This window comes from Lepidothrix coronata, unplaced genomic scaffold, assembly GCF_001604755.1.
Source record: "Lepidothrix coronata isolate B3197 unplaced genomic scaffold, Lepidothrix_coronata-1.0 Scaffold11, whole genome shotgun sequence".
NCBI lineage: Eukaryota > Metazoa > Chordata > Aves > Passeriformes > Pipridae > Lepidothrix > Lepidothrix coronata.
The window spans coordinates 42,272-62,133 of NW_016690191.1; the positions used below are offsets into that span (position 1 = coordinate 42,272).

The window sequence follows — 19,862 nt, forward strand, 5'->3', positions numbered from 1 at the left end:
AAGCCGGGGGGTTCTGGGGCTCCAGCACTGATGGCTCAATTAATTCCTGTGCCAGCAGATCCTGTTGTTCATCTCCCTCAGCTTCCTTGATGAGCAATTAACTGCCCTGGCACCGCCACCCTCCCACTGCTGGGGCTGGTAGAGGGAGTTAATCCCGTTTGAGAGCATCCGCTTCCCTCCAGTGCTGAGCCCCTTCCATGTGCTCCCGCTGCTCCCAGACAGGGCTGCGGGAAACCTCATGTTGACAAAATAAACCCAAGCTCTTTTCTTGCCTCTCCTCAATCAGCTGAAGGAATAACCCCCTGCCAGGCCCCTGCTCGGGCTTATTTTTAGCGGCTGAAATGAAACAGTGAGGACTGTAATAAGCACAGCTCCCCCAGACCCACGGCTGGGGCTTGGGCAGCCCCTTGTTCCCGGGCTCTGGGGGCTTTTCCTGCCTTTGGCTGTGATCCCATCCCTTTCCCCAGGATGGCTGATGCTCCTCACCTGTTCCAGCCATCAGGAGAACAGGCCTTGCTGGTAGGAGAGCTGGGAATAATCACTGAAATCTCAAACTGTTTGAACCGGTGGGAGTTTCCTAATTTTGTTTTTAATTTCTGTTTACTTCTGCCCCTGGAGATTCATTCCCGCAGCACGTGCAGTGCTCACTTAATGGAGCCTTGTGCCTAATGAGGTTTCAGGTTTGCTGAAGGGGGGATTTTATCCTGATTCCAGGGTAGGAACATTCAGGATCTCAGCCGTTTTTGGGAACCAACTCTCCCTAGTCCCAGGAGGTTTTGCGACACACTCGCACCCACCACTGCAGCACCTCTCAAGCTTCTTCACAGGTCCCATGAAACCCAGCTGCCATCCCCCTCTCTCCCCCCCATCTCCCTGACCCGGTTGGCAAAGGGGGGCAGTGGGCTTTGGAGCAGGGATGGGTTGCCAATAAAAAATGCCACTAGTGCAGTGTCATTTTTGGAGGAATCTGTTTATTTTAAGATACATTCTGTTTCTGAAGAAGGATATTTTAGCAGCCTGCAACAGAAATGTGAACCAGAGGGTTAACCTGCCCGTTCGGCCTTGGCCAGCCTTGCCGATGCTCACACAAGTTCCTTGGGTTAGAAAAGAAAAAAAAAGGTCCAAAATTCAAACTGTACACTTTTATACAGGGTGCATAGCCAGGCTCACTTTTTACACTGCTGTACATGCTTGGGATAACTAAGTGCAATTGGATTCAGAGCCAAAACAGCATCCCAGGCCACTAATGAAGATAAAATACAAGCTGTGGTGGGCAGAAGCTGCACAGATACATAGAGGCAAACTGAGCTTATTGTGTTCCCACTGCTCCAGACTGCATTTCCCAAGAGAAAGAGGAGTGGAGCAGAGACAGCTTATGAACCTTCCCCATCACGGGGCTCCCTTCTCTTACACCAGAAGTATCTGTCACACCCAGTGGCTTTGCTTTCCATCAGCTCCACTGACAGTTGACTTTGCAGCAGTGCAGTGAACCAGCTCACTCACTCGAGGTGCAGCATTCCTGGAAGGTTTTTCTGGGCTCCCTCACAGGAACACTGCACCACAACAGCTTTGAGGAACCAGAAACGCAGTGGTCAGCCACAGCTTACTGCTGCTTCCTACACCTGGGTGTCTGTACACAGGGACTACACCTGAAGTAGCCTCTAACGGAGTTGCAGGGAGGCGGGAAGCAGCCCCACAGTGCAGGGTTTCCAGCAGATGCATTCCCCTGGGAACAGGGTGGATCAGCCCACCGTGCCCCTCACTGCCGGCCAGCGGGTAGCCGGGATTGGAAAGTGCTCAGGCTCCCAGGGAAGAGCTAACGGAGCTCTCCTGGCTGACATACACATGATCAAAGCAGCAGCAACAGCCAGGGTATGCTGAAGGTGAGGAAGGAATTTAAAATGGGGAAGAACAAACTGGAAAGAGAGGCATGAGCAGAACTGCAGCCACCTCCACCTTCTGCAGGGGAGTCTGTGACAGAGCAGGAGAGCGGAGAGCTGGCTCAGCTCATCCCTGCCCTGCTCACACCCGTTTCTTCATTCCCCAAAAGCCCTGATGGGGTTCCAGCCCCGGGAACCCCGCAGTGCTCACTAGCAGCAAACCAGATGCACACTTCCCCCATCACCCCTCATCCCCTGCCTCTCTGGGCCGTGTCTCCTAGTCCGGGTGTGCTTGGAGCAGGACGCCTCCGTCTCCCGTCGAGCCTCGGGTCCCAGCTCCACCAGCACTACCTCCTCTTGCGCATGCAGGTTTCAAGCCTTCCCAGCTCCTCGTAGCCCTGGTAGAAAATGTCAAAGTCTCTGGCACTCCAGCCCCTCCAGACAGCCAGGCACCGCTCCATGTTTTCGTTCTCAAAGCAGCACACAACCGTGTCCTTTGCTACGAGAGCCGCATCCACCAGCATCCTGGGGAAGGGAGAAGAGAGCAGGGAAGGGCATTAGGGCAAAAAGCAGCTCTGCAAGTGCAGCACCAGCTCATGAGCTTCCCTTCCAGCTACCCAGTCTTTTCATAAGCTGCAAATCCTTGAGCAAGGAGAACATAACAAAGGGGGATCAGAAGCTGTGTCACAGCAAAACCAAGTTATGGGGAAAGAGGTTTTTAAAGGGATTCAGATGCCTAAACATTCAGGTGAGGGCTTAAGTCTGCCATGGCATTTTGAAGTTGCTGGTAATCTCCTGATTTGCTAAATCCACACACTCTCGTGCCTGCTGCCAGCTGGGCATTTTCAAAACAGCTCCATCATGCCACAGCTAACAGGCTGCTGAGAGATTCCACAGCCTGGAATACAGCATGGAAGTGGGATGGAGCCTGGCTCTGCCAGCTCAGGGTCTGAGCCCTGAGCCCAGAGCAGCAGGCATGGCTATGGTAGCAGCCAGGGATCCGTGAGGTCCATGCAGGTGTCACCCTGCATGACAGCATCATGTTGTATGTGCTTCCCTTCATGGTCTTCACTGAAGCTGGTCCTGCAGATACCCCTGAGGGAGGTGGCCAGGCAGATGACGACACTTTTACCCTTGCAGAGTCCAAGGGACACAAGTCCAACCTTGCTGGGCTCTTTTTACTGCAGATGGGGAAGGCCAGCCCCAAACTGTCTCTCAAGAAAGGCCTCTGGATGGGAGCACTGCCCACAAGGGCTGTCCTTGGCAGCTGATTTTCATCATAAACTGCCCCTACAAAGCCCCCTCCCCTCCCTGCTGTGCTCTGCCCTTGAAGCAGTCAGACACTATCCTGCTCTTTATCCTGCTGGTAAAACAGGGAGAGTCAATGGCCATCATGCCTGGACCAGTCAGGACAAGTGTGAGATGCTGTCTCACCTCACCTTAACTCCACACTCAATTTAGGTGAAGCAAAACAAACCTAAGAGTATCTGTGACCAATAAAGAGAATACTCCCCTCCCAACTAACTGATAAAGACTCTTATTTCTCGAGTAGAGGGAATAGCAGGAGCCTTTTGATCTCCTGTTGTTTTTGCCTGGTGGTAATAAATGACCATTTATAATCCTTAGCACTGCTTAACCTGCATTTGTTTGGACATAAATAGTACAATCCCAGACCGGTATTTAAGTGATCAGCAGGAACACCCCCACCTCTCCAGCAGTTATTTATTTACTTGGACTCTCCTTCGCTGTATGAAACATTTTAAATTAACGTATATAACTGCTCTCCCCTGTGCTCCAGGGGCCGTCCCCCGGCCCGTCACTGCCCACAGCACAAAGGTGCTCATTTAGAGCCAGAACATCAACCTGACCCCCATGAATGCAGCCACAGACAAGCGCCGTGCTCTGCATAAATACACCTCTTGTTCTGAGCGTGGGGCCTGAGCCTGCCAAGCTCCACCGACCTTCTGCCAGGTGCCCTCAGAGCACCAAGAGCCAGCACCAGGCAGGATCAGGTCGACCTTATCTCATTGTTCACGGTGCTGCCTGTTTCATTATGGGGGTACTTGATCTCTGTGGATTTTGGAGACTCACAGTACGTTCCTCTCACCATCTGTCACGCTGAAGAGCATGCACGTGCCTCGATGTGCAACCAGCAAATGTGTCTCCTCCAGCTGGGACCTTCTCAGAGGCCGCTGGGAGCCAAGAGGAAGCTCCCAGGAGCCCTCAGAGCCTTCAGAGCCCCCTCCTGCCCCCCAGTCCCCTTGTGCCCCTGGAGACTGGTGTGACCCAGTCAGCCTCACCCATAGGGAGCCAGCTCCCCAGCCTTCAGCACAGCGATCACTCTGCCCCGCTGGGTGCCCGATTCCTTCTCCAGCCCGATAACAATGATATCCCCTCCTCTCCTAGAAGAGAAACAAGGGACATGTCACACATACTCAGCAATAGGGATGCTGACAGCTGAGGAAAATCCATGTTGGATATCCATCCTCTGCTGCACAGCTGCCTGCAGCATGACATCTTGCAGGGAGGGGCACTGCAATGCCACAGGGACATCCTGAATCCACTGCAGTGAGAGATCCCATGACAGGCAAAATCAGCTTCCCAGTGGTTTCCAGCAGCTCCACAGGAGGCAACAGGACTTGCCAGGGTTGTGTCCGAGCAAGGAAGCTGCCTGCTCCTCTTTGTTTCCTCAGTAGCTGGGGAAACAGGGCTTTGAGTCTGACCACCCCCTTCTCATTCTGCTGAAATCAATCCAGCAAGACCAGTGGCCATTCTGCTCAACACCAAATACTTTAAAAAGGGGTAGAAAACGGATGTACTGTTGTACTGGGAACAAAGTTTCTTAATGGTAACAACTTTCTGGCCAGGTGAATCACACTGGGAATGCAAAATATCTTGAATTAGCCTGAGTTAACCTCATGTTCAGCCCACAAGGGATTTTGACAAAGTTGCCTTGATAAGGGACCTGCTTACCTGGGGATCCATATGAGGTCTTTCACTGGAAGAATCTTGATGGCTTGGAGATGCTCCGTGTCGTCACCCACAGGCACAGCATCATGATCCAGGGGAGCCTTCAGCTCATTGAATTTCTCAGACTCCTCAAAGTCTGTGGAGAATGGTGCACTGGAAGAGCTCATGGGCGAGCTGGGTAGGCTGGAGGGGCAGCGGGTTACCCTGCTGGGAGGCGAGGAGGAGTAGGAAGACACAGAGCAGTAATCTGTGAGCGAGTCCTGGTGGTTCAGGATCTGGGTGCCCACCTCTGGGCTGTACATAATGCTCATGTCCCCCACTGGGCTGTTCTCCACCGCTCCGTGGTTGATGGGGGCTGTAGCTGGGATGGCTGCCGAGGGCTGCTGGATTGTAAACATGTCTCTGAGGGGGCTGCAGTCTCCACAGAAGTAGCGTGCACAGAGCTGGTAGGTGGTAGCATGGTACATCACCAGGAAGTTGCTTTTATCGTCCAGACACCACACCACCTCCTCCCCGTGACACTCAGAGTTGCAGGCGATGGATGTGATGACCGAGGGTGGGTTGAAGGGCTCCAGCCTCCTGCTGATCTCCATGGAGGAGCAGTCGATGATGAGGATGCCGGGGCCGTTGCTGTACCACACCTCTGCCCCACTGTTGGTGATCTCCATGGCCTTCACGGGGTACGGGTTCTGCCGGGGGTCGTCATCCAAAATGTTGAATTTGGACCTGTTTGCTGTGTGGGAGCACAGGTAGGAGCAGCTGTCCCCTGGCATGCCCTGGGACACTGAAAACACGGCTACAAGTCCATCTGACAAGCCAGCCAGCACCACATATGAGTTCTGCAAGAAAGAGACAGTAGGATCTCATAGAATCACAAAATGGTTTGTGCTGGAAGGGACCTTAAAGATGATCTTGTCCCAACCCTCCCATTATGGGCAGGGACACCTTCCACTCAACCAGGTTGCTCCAAGCCCTGTCCAACCTAGCCTTAAACACTTCCAGGGATGGGGAGACCACAACCTCTCTGTGCCAGTGCCTCATCACCCTTAAAGATTTTTTTCCTACTTCTCTATGTCTCTGCAATACAAGACCTTTCAATCCCAGAGGCTCTGGCTGCTTCTCGTATGCTGCAAGAGCACGGGTAACTTATCCCAGAACAGTGATAACAGCAACATAAAAAGAAGTCATTACCAAGAAGCTGCTGCAGAGCCATACTCCTCTCACCCAGTATTACCTCTCTTTTACTGGCAAGGGCAGACAGACGGACCTGGCAGCCTGCCCTAAAGGTTAAGAAATTCAAGCTGGAGTATGTCCAGAGACAGCCATCATGATCCTTGGAATCCAGCTGTAGAAACCCAGCTCACTTCCAAAAAAGAGTAAAGCTATTGCTATCAGTGTAGGTAGGAGAGGAATGGAAGAAATGCAGTAAAAATGGAAAGAGGGAGCCAACATCCTCGCAAACAAGAGCATCCAGTGATTGCTCCACATCCAATGTCTGCTGCTCTGAGACCACTGCACCTCCCAGGGACGTTCTCTGGGTCTGGGATCCCTGGCAGCTCAGAGGCATCCCAGTGAAGGGCACAGCAGCAGCAGTTCAGCAAAGCCCCAGCCAAGTGCCATGAACAGTTCTGTGCATTGGTAAGAACCTGTCCCTCAGCGTGCAGACGTGCTGGCCGTGGCACTGCGGCGATGGATGCCCTCACGTCCCATGGGCGGGAGCTGCTGAGGAGGCCATGGCTCACCGACTCCTCCAGCTCATCACAGCTGTGCAAAATGCTGTTAAACAGACTGGGAAATGGATCTCTTGGGAACAAAACTCCCCGTGACCTTGGGTCTGTATCAGAAACTCCCTGATCTGTGAAGTGGATAGAACAATACCTACCTTAAAGGCCTTTCTATTTCCTCCCTGGAGAGCAGTATATTCTAAAAAAAGATCCTTTTACCCAGGACTTTTTTGCTGTTGTTTCAATCTGCCTGGATTAAGCACAGCAAACCAAACAGAACCAGACAGAGCACCACCAACTGATCCAACACAACCTCACACCTCCACAGCCTTGCCATGGTGGGAAGCCTGGGAGGGCAGTGAGATGGGCTGAGGGCTTGGAGTCACCCCTTGCTGCTCATAAATTCAGGGATCTTTGTGCCCTTCCAGGGATCTTGGCTCTGCCAGCCCTGGAAGAAAGCTCCTAGGCTGTTTAAACTCCCAGAGGCTGAAATCAGTATGTTGACTTGCTCCAGCTATTGAAGGGCAGATAGTGCAGGGTAAGTGTTATTTAACTGACAGCTCTGTTTGCAAGGCTCATGGAGAGTCCTGGACAAAGAGACACTCTCTGCACACCAAGTATGAGTAAAACCACGAGAGCGCTGAGCCCTGGATGACTAATCCAAATCACAGCAGAATTTTACTGTAATGGGAAAAACTAGGGAAGCAAGTGGAAAGTTGTGAAATGGGCCTTGGACTGTAACTCAGTCCAGTCCCAATTCTCTAACCTCTAATTAAAAGAAACCCCAATGACCTGCAGTGCTCAGTGCCATGTCCCTGCTGCCATGTGCATCTGGTGCAAAGGCTCCTGGTTATGGCTTTGTCAGGGAATTGCATCAATAGGTTGGAACATGGCACGGTGCTTTGCACAACCTGGGTCTTGGGTTACTTTTTCTTTGGAAAGGAGTTTAATTATTTAAAAATGAATAAAACAAAGCAGAACAGCCCACATTTCTCTGGTGAAAATGGTCCAATTTTTTCAGTCCAAAGGACCCCGCACAAGAGGCATTTCTTACTAAAAATGGAAAATTTAAATTGAAATGGGAACATTTGATATTAACTGTAATGTGGGTATGTCAACCTGAACTGCTCCCAGCATGACACAGGACACTATTAAAGTCTTCAAAGATTATAATTTTGTCTGATTTGATTTGATTTGATTTGAAAATGCTGAATTATCCAAGCATAGTCTTCATAAAAAATATTTTGATTTCTCTGATTAGTGTCAGCTACTGCAGGACAGAATCCATATTCCCTTTTGGGTTCCACAGGCCAAGTTTCCTTGGCACTGAGCAGTTGGCACCATAAGCAGGCAGAGCTGGGTCAGTGACCCCACCTGGTGTTACTGGTAATACTGATGCCAAATCCTATCCTGCCTGGGATAGCACAATGGTGGAAGCAAACTGGGAAGATACTTTTTGCTTTGGGGCATTTATTACTCTCTGCCTTGGCTTTGAGGGCTCTTGGGACCTGCTTTTATCCAGCTACCGTTGTTCTCTCTCAGAGAGATAAGAAATGTGGAGTGGGAACTCAAATCACAGAATCACAGAATCTGCCAAGTTGGAAGGGACCCACAAGGATCATCCAGTCCAACTCCTGGCCCTGCACAGGACCATCCCCAAGGGTCACATCATGTGCCTGAGAGGATCATCCAAGCCCTTCTTCAACTCTGTCAGCCTTGGTGCTGTGACCACTGCCCCGGGGAGCCTGTTCAGTGCCCAACCACCCTCTGGGGAAGAACCTTTTTCTAATATCCAACCTAAACCTCCCCTGACACAACTCCAGGACCTTCCCTCAGGTCCTGTCACTGGTCCCCACAGAGCAGAGATCAGTGCCTGCCCCTCCTCTTCCCCTCAGGAGGAAGTTGTAACTGCAGTGAGGTCTCTCCTCAGTCGCCTCTTCTCCAGCTGACCACACCAAGTGCTCTCAGCCACTCCTCACACAGCTTCCCCTCCAGGCCCTTCTCCTCCTTGGGATGCTCCCTAATAGCTTAATATATGAGAAATGGCCTCAACCTGCCATCTCTCACGTGACTGAGCCAAGGGAGTGACCGATTTCACGGAAGACCATGGCAAAGGTCACCTCCCCACAGGTGCCACCGACTTGCCAGAGGTCATTTGTTGCTGGTGCAGGTGGTCAGGGAGGCAAAGCCCTCCTGATCAGGGTATTCCAACAGTGACCAAAGGCAGGCAGGGCCGCAGCCTCCAGAAACCTTAAGTAACTTTCTCAGAATTCATTTTCAACATTTGGGCTCCGCAAAGAGCCAACAAAAACACGCAGCAACAAAACTGCATTTGAAGGCTGGGTCCTGCCAGCAGCCCTGCTGTGCCAGGAGGAAGGCCCCAGAGCGGGGCCGTGACGGTGTGGGATGTGCAGGGATGAGCCGGCTCCAGACATCCTGTCCTGGGGCCGGGGACAGCACAAGGCTCGGGGCCATCGGCACGGCCGCTCTGAGAAGGCTGAAAAACATGATATGGCCCTTGACACCAGGGCCTGGTCACCTCCTCCTCCTCCTCCTCCTCCTCCTCCTCTGATCCCTGCGGGGTCTGGCACTACTGGCAGCACACACAGGGCAGGCTGCAGCCTTTAAATGCAGCTTTTGTTTCCATGTGTTCCAGGTTTCTGCAAGAGGCCAGAGCCTTGCACCCATTCAGGTCTCTCTCTCCCCTCCTCATCTCTTTGTAAGACTGCTGCAAACTAAGTCAGAAAGCATCTTGGTTTGCTGTTTTTAACCTGTTTGTGCACTTATTTGGTTTTTTTTCTGAAAGGAAATTTACTCAAAATTGTATTGTTTACCAAAAAGAATGATACTGGTGACAGAAAGCACGCAACAAAAAGCTTAAATTATACAAGACTTTTTCCTGCTGGGTGAGTTTTGGATTCTGGGCCCCTCTCTGTTGCTTTTAAATTTCCATGATGCTTCCTTTGGATGAGAAACCAAGTTTTGGAAGCTATTTCTTTTGGATCAGCCTTCCCAAGGCAGTCGTAAAGAATTCCCCTTCCCAGCAACATCCCTCGGCAATTCTCTGACTAAAAGTTACCTCACATCTCATCAGCTAAAGACTTTCTTCCCAGGGAAATGCAATTCCCTTCTCTGCTGGACAACGACTGATAACTCTGACAGAGCTTACTGGTCACACAGTGAGTGTGACAAGTGTAAGCTTTCCACTCAGATTTTTTTGGAAGAAGAGGTTGCTTTAGTTCTTGCCAACCTGGTCTGCACATCCCCACGGCTGCTGCTCTGGCCATTTCACTGCCAAACTCATTCATAGAAAGGAGAGAGGAAAAAGTAAGTCCAATAAACTAAGAAGGAGTGTGCTGAAGGGATGTGGATTTCTGGAAGGTTGGGTAGGGTCGGGGGAGGAAGGGAGGTGTCTAGACTCAATATTGCTATTGTAGGGCCTGGCATTATTTATGACATTTTCTAGGCAAGCCACAATCTGGAAATAGAAACCAGGAGACATAAAGCCACTCGTAACCCCTGAGGAATGGCTTTGCAAGCTGTGTGACAGTGGAAAAGCTGAAAGTGAAAGACTCGTTCGACTGTCCTGGACAAAACCCCAGGCAGCATGAAAAATAAATTTGCCTTACACATCAGAAATGAAACTCCACGGCAGAGAAACGCTGCAGGTCCGGGAGCCAAAGACAGCCGACAGATGAAGCCTCCCAGCAGGAGAAATCCACCCCTGTGCCAACTTCACATCGATGCCCTACTTGAGTCCTACTTACACCATGTTTGGAAGTGAAGCAGGACACCTTACACTAACCATCTGCCTTGGATTCAGTCTGCAGGGATGTAGCAGTCCGAGCAAACTAGCCAGAAATGGACAATAGCTCAGGACCAGTCTGTGGTATAAACCAGCCCCACTGTCACTCCCAGAGCTGCTCCATGTCGAGCTTTCAGACACATACCAGTCTGCTGGCATTTGCAAAGACTACACAGTTACCAGTAATGTTGGAACATAATTATATGTTTTCACTTGAGGTGGCTGTAAGCAAACCGGAGGTAATTTAGCTCGAAAACAGTTTTTATACATCTCCCAAGACTTGCCCGCAATAGGCACCCATGTCAGATTTCTCTTGCCAAAAACTGGATGCTGGCCATTCCAGAACTAGATAGACAGCATATAACTTGTGTTATTACCCATAAGAGTAATTATACATGTTATCCATAACAGTATTACCCAAAACAGCTGTATTATCTCAGTGTTCTCATTCAAAACCAAAACAGAAGTGTGACTGAGCCTAGGTAATATTATAGATGACTGCACACAAATAACAGCACACATCCCAGAAAAACAGAGGGTACAAGAGGCAGGATATACCCACATCCTGAATTAGCACTCAACAAATCTCTATTCTAATTATTGTTTCATGCCCTCTCTACTTTGCTTGATCAGCCTAAACCTTGTCTTCCAGTGATGTGGAAACAGAGCTGGAAAATTTCCTTGCAGAGAAATTTGATCTATTTTGACTATTTTCCCAGCAGGCTTGGAAGTGACAGCTTTGGTCCCCTGACTCAGGTTCTTGCCCACACCTCTGTTTTCTGGCAGAGACACGAAGACCAGGAAACCTTCTCCTCCCGGTGCCAAAATGTTCCTGGGCTTTGCAAAGTCCTTCAGCACCAGCTCAGTCTGGCAGCTTGGCCCGGGAGCAGACAGCTGAGTCTCACTAATGTCCCTTTTCCTTTAGGTTGCTCCTTACCTTTTTGACAACAGGCATCACTAGGAAGCAGCTCACAGTAGCAGGAGTGTCTAAACCTTTCAGTGGAGTCTTTAAGGGACACATGCCCTGCAACGCATACACAGAAACCTTCTGGTCCTGTGAAAGAGCACAGAAAATTCTGTAAATGACAGTCACCTTCCATGCTTTCCATATTTTGATACCTGAACAGGATCTAATTGGTTCCAAAACCAGTTTTTACTTGTATATTTTTGGTACCCAAAATCCGGATATCTGTTTTCCCTGGAAAGTCTTTGTTTGCCCTGTGGGTAGAAAGCAGGTGCTGCCTCCCAAGAATGAGCTGTGGGCAATAAATGCATTATCCAAAAGCCACTAAAAATCACCACTATAGGGGTTTTATCACCACATCTAAAAGCAGTATTTGACAACCCTGACTGCAAAAATCCCAAACAACAACTGAAGCATGTTGTGTGTTATTTTGCATTAATACGTCAGTTCAGGGAAAGCTGGTATTACATTTTATGTGGAATTACATCTGCTCCACAACTCATAAATCTATTAGATTGAACAAGAGCACACAGTTTGAAGAATAGCAACATATTCCATTTTGATCCAAAAGGTGGAAATACAATAATTTAAGATTTTTGAATTTTAATTTTTCTATATTTATTGTTCTGAAAAAACAACAGTATTTGAAATTTATCTCTATTTAAGAAGAGAAAAACTCAAAATAATTGATTTTTCTACATGGTAAAAAAAAGATCTCTATTCTCACCCAGTTACAGCATCCATGCCAGGGTGGAGTGAATTAACCAACACAAATTATTTATTCAGTAAGTGCGTCCTTTTTTTTCTCCACTCTGAAACACTGAATTTCAGGTATGTTTCATTTTTTTTGGCTGTTTTTCATCTGTTTTGTGTCAAATGACCATGTCAGAATTGGCTTACACTAAACACAGCCCTTTTTGATGGGTGGATGGGGGCTCTGGGTTATAAACCAGCCCTGCTCTCTCACTCTTATCTTTTTAGCTGCAATTTTCCACGGTGAACACAAAACTTGGGTACCCATTTCCCACCAACTTTGAAATCCCTCAGGCCTCTTTCAGAACCCCACCCTTAAATGCATGGTTTCTGTCACGGCTTCCCTTTATCGCTCACAGATAAGGACATTTCCCAGATGAACCCCTGGGTACAGATTGCTCCAATCCCGAGAGTTTTCCCTCGGAAAGCTGAGGTTCCCACGATCGCTTTGAGCACCAGGAGGCAGGATTTGGTTCCAGGTATCAGCTACGTGACAGGGAGAAACAATAAACCTGGAGACAGCAGATGCAAAGTCACGCTGCTCATCTGAGAAGCCCATTGTCTCACCCACCCTTGGCTTTACTAATTTAACAGGCTCTCTCTCTTCGTTTGTGTCTCTCCTAACGAGGCCCCTCTCGAGGGGGGCACTGAGGCCCAGGCAATGCTCACCTCTGTGGCTGCCCACAGGGCATTCTGAAATTTTAGTTGGCAGCATAGCTTCATTCCTGGGCAGCTCATCCTCTGCACTTCCATGACTCCCTTCTCCAGATTCACCACCGTGTAGTTTCTGAAAAAGGAGCAAATAACGATTACCTGCAGCCAACATTCAGCCTGCACAGACTACAGGACAGTACATGGCACTTGTGGCCAAGCCATAACACAACTGTCCAGATGTGGATGATGCTGCAAGGACCTACACCCCTCCAAATGGTCCTTGTAAAGGAAGAGAAATGCAGATGTGCCACAGCTCTTCCTCGGGGGGCAGATGTGCAATTGCTTCTGTGAAGATTTACACTCAGCTCTCTGATTTTGCATGGAAAGGATCAGGGCAGTGTACATGGTCTGTTACTATAATTCAGCTGTGAGACTAACAGCTCCAGCTCAACAGCAGTAATTAATAGCTGGGAAGTCTCAGCCCATCTTGCCCATTAGGTTCCCAAGAGAATATCCGCTCCATTTCCAAGTTCACTGCCTCGCTATTATCTGGCTTCATTATTAATCCAGCACATAAACAGAAGAGCATGATTCTTCACAATAAGAGCCAAGATCTGTAACCTGATCAAACAATTTATAAATCTGACTAATTAATATTTTTTGTAATAAAAAGGATTTTATTCGTTTGGGGAAATTTTTTGAGTTTGAGTATTTGAACAAATAACTGGATATTCACGACCACATCTGTGAGCCCCAGATGTTTTACCAACTGTGGCACAAGCAATTACACATCCTGAAATCTGTCACAAATAAGTAATTTGTTATTCAGCAGTCTCCTAAGTGGATTGTCCAGTCAGGAAGCTGATTCACTGAGATATATCGCTGTGAATATTTGGACATCATCCACGTATTCAAAATACATCTGTGAGTGCCATGTGTTCCACCAGTTTAGCAGGAAGAGTTACACTGTCTGCACTGAATGACTGACCAGGCACCACAAATAGCAAAGCAAATAATTCATGAACAAATCACGTACCCTTCCCATTAGCTTAATGGTTTCAAATAAAGAACACATTATTATAAAATTCAGATCAGTTTGTGAATGTTTCCAAATAAGACTGGGGCTATAAAAATCAGTAGCATCCATAAAAATGAACCTAACTAGCCACGGGTCACATGTGGCTGAGCAAAATGCCATCATCTCAGTCACAATTTAATAACATTTTAAGCACATGCCTTCAGTACGGAATACATTTTACTGGCAGTGCACACTTGGATGCACACACAGCTCCAGGCATGTGGTTAACTCCCGATGATTGCAATAGGATTTAAGCATGTGCTTAATTGCTTTGCAGAAGAGAGATGGAACTGCAGCCTCAATTAGGAAAGGTTTAGTGTTAAATGGCCTCATTAGGAAAGGCAGAACACGTCTGTTCTCATGTGCAAATGCTTCATCCTGTGTGTGTGAATCATTACATTGCCCTAATCTTCTCCTCATATTAACTGAAGCAGAGTTAAGCTCATTAAATATCCTTTATAAAGAAACCACTGTTCCCAATTAAAAGAGTTTGGGAAAACAGTGTTCACCGTACCCTTGGCATTCACCCAAATTCACTTTCACCTTCTTTACCTCCCTCCCAGAGGCAGAAGTGAAGACGCTGAAGGATTTTTACTTAAATAGGAAAAAGAAAAAAAAGGAAATTACCGATATGAGCCATCTCACCTGGTGTCTTCCTTCCCATCCCAGAACACCACAGTGTACTCCTGTCCTTGGGAGCAGAAGAAGGAAGCCTGCTTCCCACAGGGCAGCAGGTACATGAATGTTGCAAAGGTAGGATCTTTCATCTGTCCTACCACAGAAATGGCCAATGGACGCTGAGGGGAAAGGAAAAGAGAAAGACATATGTCAAATAAAATGAAATAGAAGAACCATAATAAACAGGAGGTTCAACAAGGCCAAGTGCGAAATCCTGCACCTGGATCAGGGCGATCCTAAGCACAAGTACAGGGAACTGGATGGCCTTTAAGGTTCCTTCCAACCCAAACAATTCTCTGATTATTTATTAAAGCTTGGTCTGTCCTTCTCTTACACATTTTGCTGATTAATTTCTTCAAGTTTATGGATTTTGGGAGCTGTCATGACAGGGTGTAGCTGTTTTGAGAGACAAGCCCACCTTTGTCTGAAGGACAGCAGTCTGAAACACCCAGCTGCAATTAACGAAAAATGTAATGTAGCATAATCCTTTTCTCATACTTTCAACCTTTTTCTTCCTCATACCTCCTTTTATAATCTCAGGGTTTTTGAAGTCTCTGTAGTTACACTCACAGCATGATACTGGAGCTGTTTCTAGAAATTACGAGTAACATCTTGCCCTGGTGATATCAACAGCCTAACTGCCATTGACATCAAGGGACCTTCCAGTCACCACAGAAGTGTAAGGCCACAGATCTGTCAGCATTTCATTCAGAAAACTCCCATTTAAGTCAACAGAAGTTCTGGGCCAGATCAGCAGGAGGGGTAAACAGGCAATCAAGATGTTCTGCTGTACCAAGAGCAAGCTCAGCCCTCCTTCTTGAAGAGGGCAGCCAGATCAGAAAACACGAGTCAGGAGGGTTGTCTTGTACCTTTTCTGGCTTAGTGTCCCAACACTCCATCATGAGTGCCTGCATCCTGTAGAGCTGCACCTCCTCTGGCTGCCCCAGAACAGGACGGATCCCTTTGGACAGCTTCTTTGCAATCTGGAGCTGGTGGTGTCCCAGCACAGGCCGCTGGCCAGACAGCAGCTCGTACAGGACCATCCCATAGGAGAACATATCGACCTAGAGCCAGAAACAGAGAGGAAAATCAGGCAAAGCTCCCTTGGTGGGTGGAGAGGAGAGCAAGGAAGGCCAGAGCGGGAAAGCAGTGCTGCCCACCATCATGGACAAGGGAATGTAGCCCCAGGCCTGACACCAGCCACCCCACACTGCCACGGGGGCTGCCCCACAGATACCCCCAGTCACCTTCTCATCGTAGACAATGCGAGGCCTGATCTCAGGGGCCTGGTACCCCGGCGTGCCCTCCACGCCCAGCGCGCCCTCGTGGAACGACTGCCGGGAGATCCCGTAGTCGGAGAGTTTGATGTTGATGTGCTCCTTGACATCCAGGGACCACACCAAAATGTTGTCTGACTTCAGGTCGCAGAAGATGATGTTCTTCTTGTGCAGGTAGGCCAGGCCTGTCACAATCTGATACGCTATTTTGTGTGTCAGCATGTGTCCCAGCGGCACAAAGGAAGACCCTGGCACAAAGGAACAGTCTGTCTTCAGCTCTTGTAATTTCCATAACTGCCTTTTTCTCCCCCTTTCTCTTTCTCTTTTTAACTCCAGAGCAATAACTGACAACCTTTTAAAACATCACTCAATGCCACCATTTAAAATGACACTGTTTTTGTTACTATATGTGTCTGACAGTCCTACTAGATTCTTTTTTTTAAACTCTTTCACTTCTAGGCTCCTAAATCTTCTGGTGAAAATTAATGTTTGACTGAAAGTTGACACAAAGCCAAGGTGCCAAGAGGGTCAGATGGCCTCAACTTATCTTGGAATTAGCATCGTTCATTTGACAGCAACAGAAATAAAGATACTTATGAGATAATTTAGAGTGCCAGACACCCATCTGCAGGGGGAGGAACACAGCACCATCCATGCAGCGCTGAAGTGAGATGCACTTCATATTAATTTGCAGAGAAATTGAAAATCCAGGTCTCCAAAGTAGTTTTGAAAATCGTGAGCAGCAATTTTTACTAGGCTCCCAAAAGCACAGCTTAAGAACAATTCCACCCCTCCCACTTCCCCTAGTCTGGAAAAAAAAACCCTCCAGCAAATCAAGCAGTAATTTAAATATTGCTGACCATTTGTCACTTGGAGAGTGATCTCTCTCAGTGGGGAGACCCTGGCTTTACCTTTGGAGTTCTCAGACAGCACAGTGGTGAGGCTGCCCAGGGGGGCCAGCTCGAGGGCGAAGCAGAGCGGGTGGATGCTGATGCCAATGAGGGACACGATGCAGGGGTGCTGCAGGGAGTGGAGCATGCTGGCCTCCTGGCGGAACTCCGAGAAGTTCTTCATGGCATCCATGGCTCTCAGGTGCTTCAGCATGGTATCTGGCAAGACACAACCCCCTTCTCACTGCCCAGCTCAGAAACTAAGTCACAAACTCTTTGGAAGGTGCCAATCACCAAGCAAGGGCTGCAGGAGGAAGGCAGCTGGTGGGATGATACCAACAGCAAGGCTTTAAGTTGAATCCTTGTGTTGAGCCACTAACAGACACTGACTATAAGCAGGATATATATGGTACCTCAGGAAGCAAAACCTCCCTTGGTCCTTTAACACCAGGCTCTGGTGTGTCTGGCACACGCTGATCTCATATATCACCTGATGACTTTGGAAAACTCATGCTGTGCTTCTCCAAGCAAGGACTCTGTGTGGATGTCACACTACAGACCCTTTGCTGGAAGGGGTCTTTCTCTACTGTTTCCTGGCTTTCCTGCCAGATGAGAGACCCATCACAATAATGGTCCTTCTGCCATGGGACACCACAGGCTGCTCAGGAAGGTTGGGTCTTTCCAAAGGTTATTTGTCACTGGGACAGCAGCTGGCCTCCTCCACAGCTCAGGAGTTCACCACATCCTCCCCTGACAAAAATGAAGAATATAAGCCACTTTCCCCTTTCCTTTGTCCATGGACTGAGGCTCTGCTGGGATCCTGGACTTGACATGAGAGCCCATCCCTGCCTGGAGGAGTTGGCAGGCTCAGAAGGATTCCCAGTTTGCTTTCTGCAGCTACTGGCACAGATGGGACAAAAGACTGATTCAAAGGTGGAGACTCACAAGTTCTTAGTGCAAACCCATGCAAATCCACACTTCTCATGGTCAGATAGGTTGGGAACATGAGACGAAATCTTACCTCCCACCCCAGTCCGGGGCTCTGCCTTGGGACCCTACAAATCCACCCACTGATCTGCAGGAGAGAAGCTCCTGTGTCAGTGACCTTCAAGGCTACAAGTGTTCATGCAGAACTCTAAGCTGCATCCTCCTCCTCCATTGAAACACACCAGTTTTGCTATTTATTTCAAAGCTGTATTTAAACAGGTGCTGCCAGCACTCTGGAGAGCAATGGCTCTTCGGCCTTAGCTTGGGATTACAAATTGCAGGAGATGATTCCCAACACCAATTCTGTACACTGTACCTGCAGCTGAAGTGGGAGAACCCTTGCATTTTTTAATCTGAAATCTCTTCACAGCCACTGGCTTTCCTTGGTATCGTGCCCGATATATAACAGTTCCACTTCCACCCTGGCCAAGAACGTTGTTTTCATTTTCACTGCATTCCAGTTTGCTATTTTCCAGGAACAGTCTGCCAAGGAGAAATTGGGGCTTTTTAATTAAAGTTTCAAAGACAGTGTAAATTCATGTTTTTAATGTGATTTCCATTTTCACAAATGCTTGATAGATTCTTGTCTTATCTACCAAGAGGACTGGATCACCTCACCTATCTTGGTCATCTCAGTGTACTCTATGCTGGCTCGTGCTGTACAATGGATTTCTCCCAGAAAAACTTGGGCAAATAAGCAAAAAAGGCTTTTTACTAATTTATCCCACAAGAATCAAACAGATCTGGAAAGCACATAAGCTTCTTTTCCAACCAGATGACACAAATACTGATACTTGTACCATTTATCTGTATTAACGATTTTTTTTTGCTTCATTTACCTCCCATTCCTCTTCTCTCCACTGAGGCAGGACAGGATGTTTATGAACAGCCCCACACTCTGAAACCTGATTATTCAAATCAGCTTAGTGTTCCCAGGCTGTAATTCATCATTTCCCCACTCTCCCAGAGACTACTTTTACAGCTGTTCACACTTCAAACATCTCCACTCGCCTTGCACCCATCAAATAAATCTATAGGAGATAGCAGTGTGAGGAGGGCTGTCTGACAAGCTGATGGGGTGTCTGCCCAGAAAAATGACCCCAAGAAAGCAACAGAGGCCAGTGGGAGCACAGAAAGCTCTGACAGCAGCCAACAGGGCAGTTTGGTCTAGAGGTTCTGCATCGGGCACTGAAAGTTCTCAGAGAGTGTGAACCAAAAGAGACCCTGGTCTCCTGTCCTGCCTGCTGTCAGATCTCTTGTTCTACACACTAAGTAATAAGGGGTATAAGACCAAACCCATCTGGGAATGCAGTTAAGCAGCTTAAAGATTTGGCAGTGCTGCTCTGGGTAGGGAAGAGCTGTTTCAGCTGTTCAGGACTGCCACACATCCAACACATCAGCAGCCCTCAGCCGAGCAGGAGCCTCGACTCAGTGTGAATTCTCTTGTGGTGCCTATAAATTCACTCACCTACGGCCCCTTAAAAAAGTCAGGCAATTTCAGGGCCAACCTTGTGATGCAGCAGCACTTCCTTTTGGTTTTGCCACATTAAAATCTCCTTTGTGGGATCCCAGAAAGACTCCAGCTTCAGAAAGCTCTGGCCAGTAACTGGGCAATGCAGGACAGCTGTGGCTTGAAAAAGGGACTTTCACATTGCACCACAGTGATCTCAAAGGACCCCCGATGTGATGACTCGGTCAGCACACAGCTATTGTCTAGGCAAGTGCACTGAACACCAGGAGTGCAGTTTAGGATGAATTGCCAGAGCAGGGATTGAGAGCAGATGGATTTGTTTCTTGTGGTCAGTTATGTTCCTCTAGCAGAGATAACTTAGGAAAAGAGTCCAACTGAATTACATCGGGGTACTGAAACTTAATCAAAGGCCCTCAAAAAACATTACCTGGCAGGAAAATCAGTCATGAAAAGCTCTGGGACCAGTTCTTGGAGAGAAACGGGGATGTCAGGGTGGTTGGGACATGTGATGTAGTCCAGTTCAATGGCAGTCAGGACACAGTCCTCCATGTTAAAGTACTGGGCATCCTCCATCCTCTCACCACATTCGTTCTCCTCCGCCTTGGCAGCTGCACAGATGTGGCAGGGCACATACTGCTCCATCAGCAACGTGCCATCACTCTCCATGGCTGTGAGGGCTTCAGAGCAAGCAAGCAAACAAACAGAAAACAACATCATTCACCCGAATCTGA

At 48.4% G+C, this 19,862-nt stretch overlaps 1 protein-coding gene across 3 annotated transcripts in view; it reads right to left on the reverse strand.

Moving 5' to 3' along the window:
* Positions 1-951: 951 nt before the first annotated feature.
* LRRK1 (leucine rich repeat kinase 1) overlaps positions 952-19,862 on the reverse strand; it is a 76,834-nt gene continuing 57,923 nt past the window's right edge. For 2 of the 3 annotated variants that reach the window (XM_017805085.1, XM_017805086.1), the window contains 11 exons: positions 19,559-19,808; positions 17,977-18,143; positions 16,695-16,892; positions 15,754-16,031; positions 15,376-15,570; positions 14,474-14,625; positions 12,766-12,883; positions 11,317-11,433; positions 4,854-5,689; positions 4,181-4,282; positions 952-2,405 (listed from right to left, as the gene is read on the reverse strand). In XM_017805085.1, the coding sequence (XP_017660574.1) occupies positions 2,228-2,405; positions 4,181-4,282; positions 4,854-5,689; positions 11,317-11,433; positions 12,766-12,883; positions 14,474-14,625; positions 15,376-15,570; positions 15,754-16,031; positions 16,695-16,892; positions 17,977-18,143; positions 19,559-19,808 (2,591 nt within the window). In that variant the 3' untranslated portion in view covers positions 952-2,227. Of the gene's footprint in view, positions 2,406-4,180; positions 4,283-4,853; positions 5,690-11,316; positions 11,434-12,765; positions 12,884-14,473; positions 14,626-15,375; positions 15,571-15,753; positions 16,032-16,694; positions 16,893-17,976; positions 18,144-19,558; positions 19,809-19,862 lie in introns of those variants that run through there. The other variant, XM_017805087.1, reaches the window with a different exon arrangement.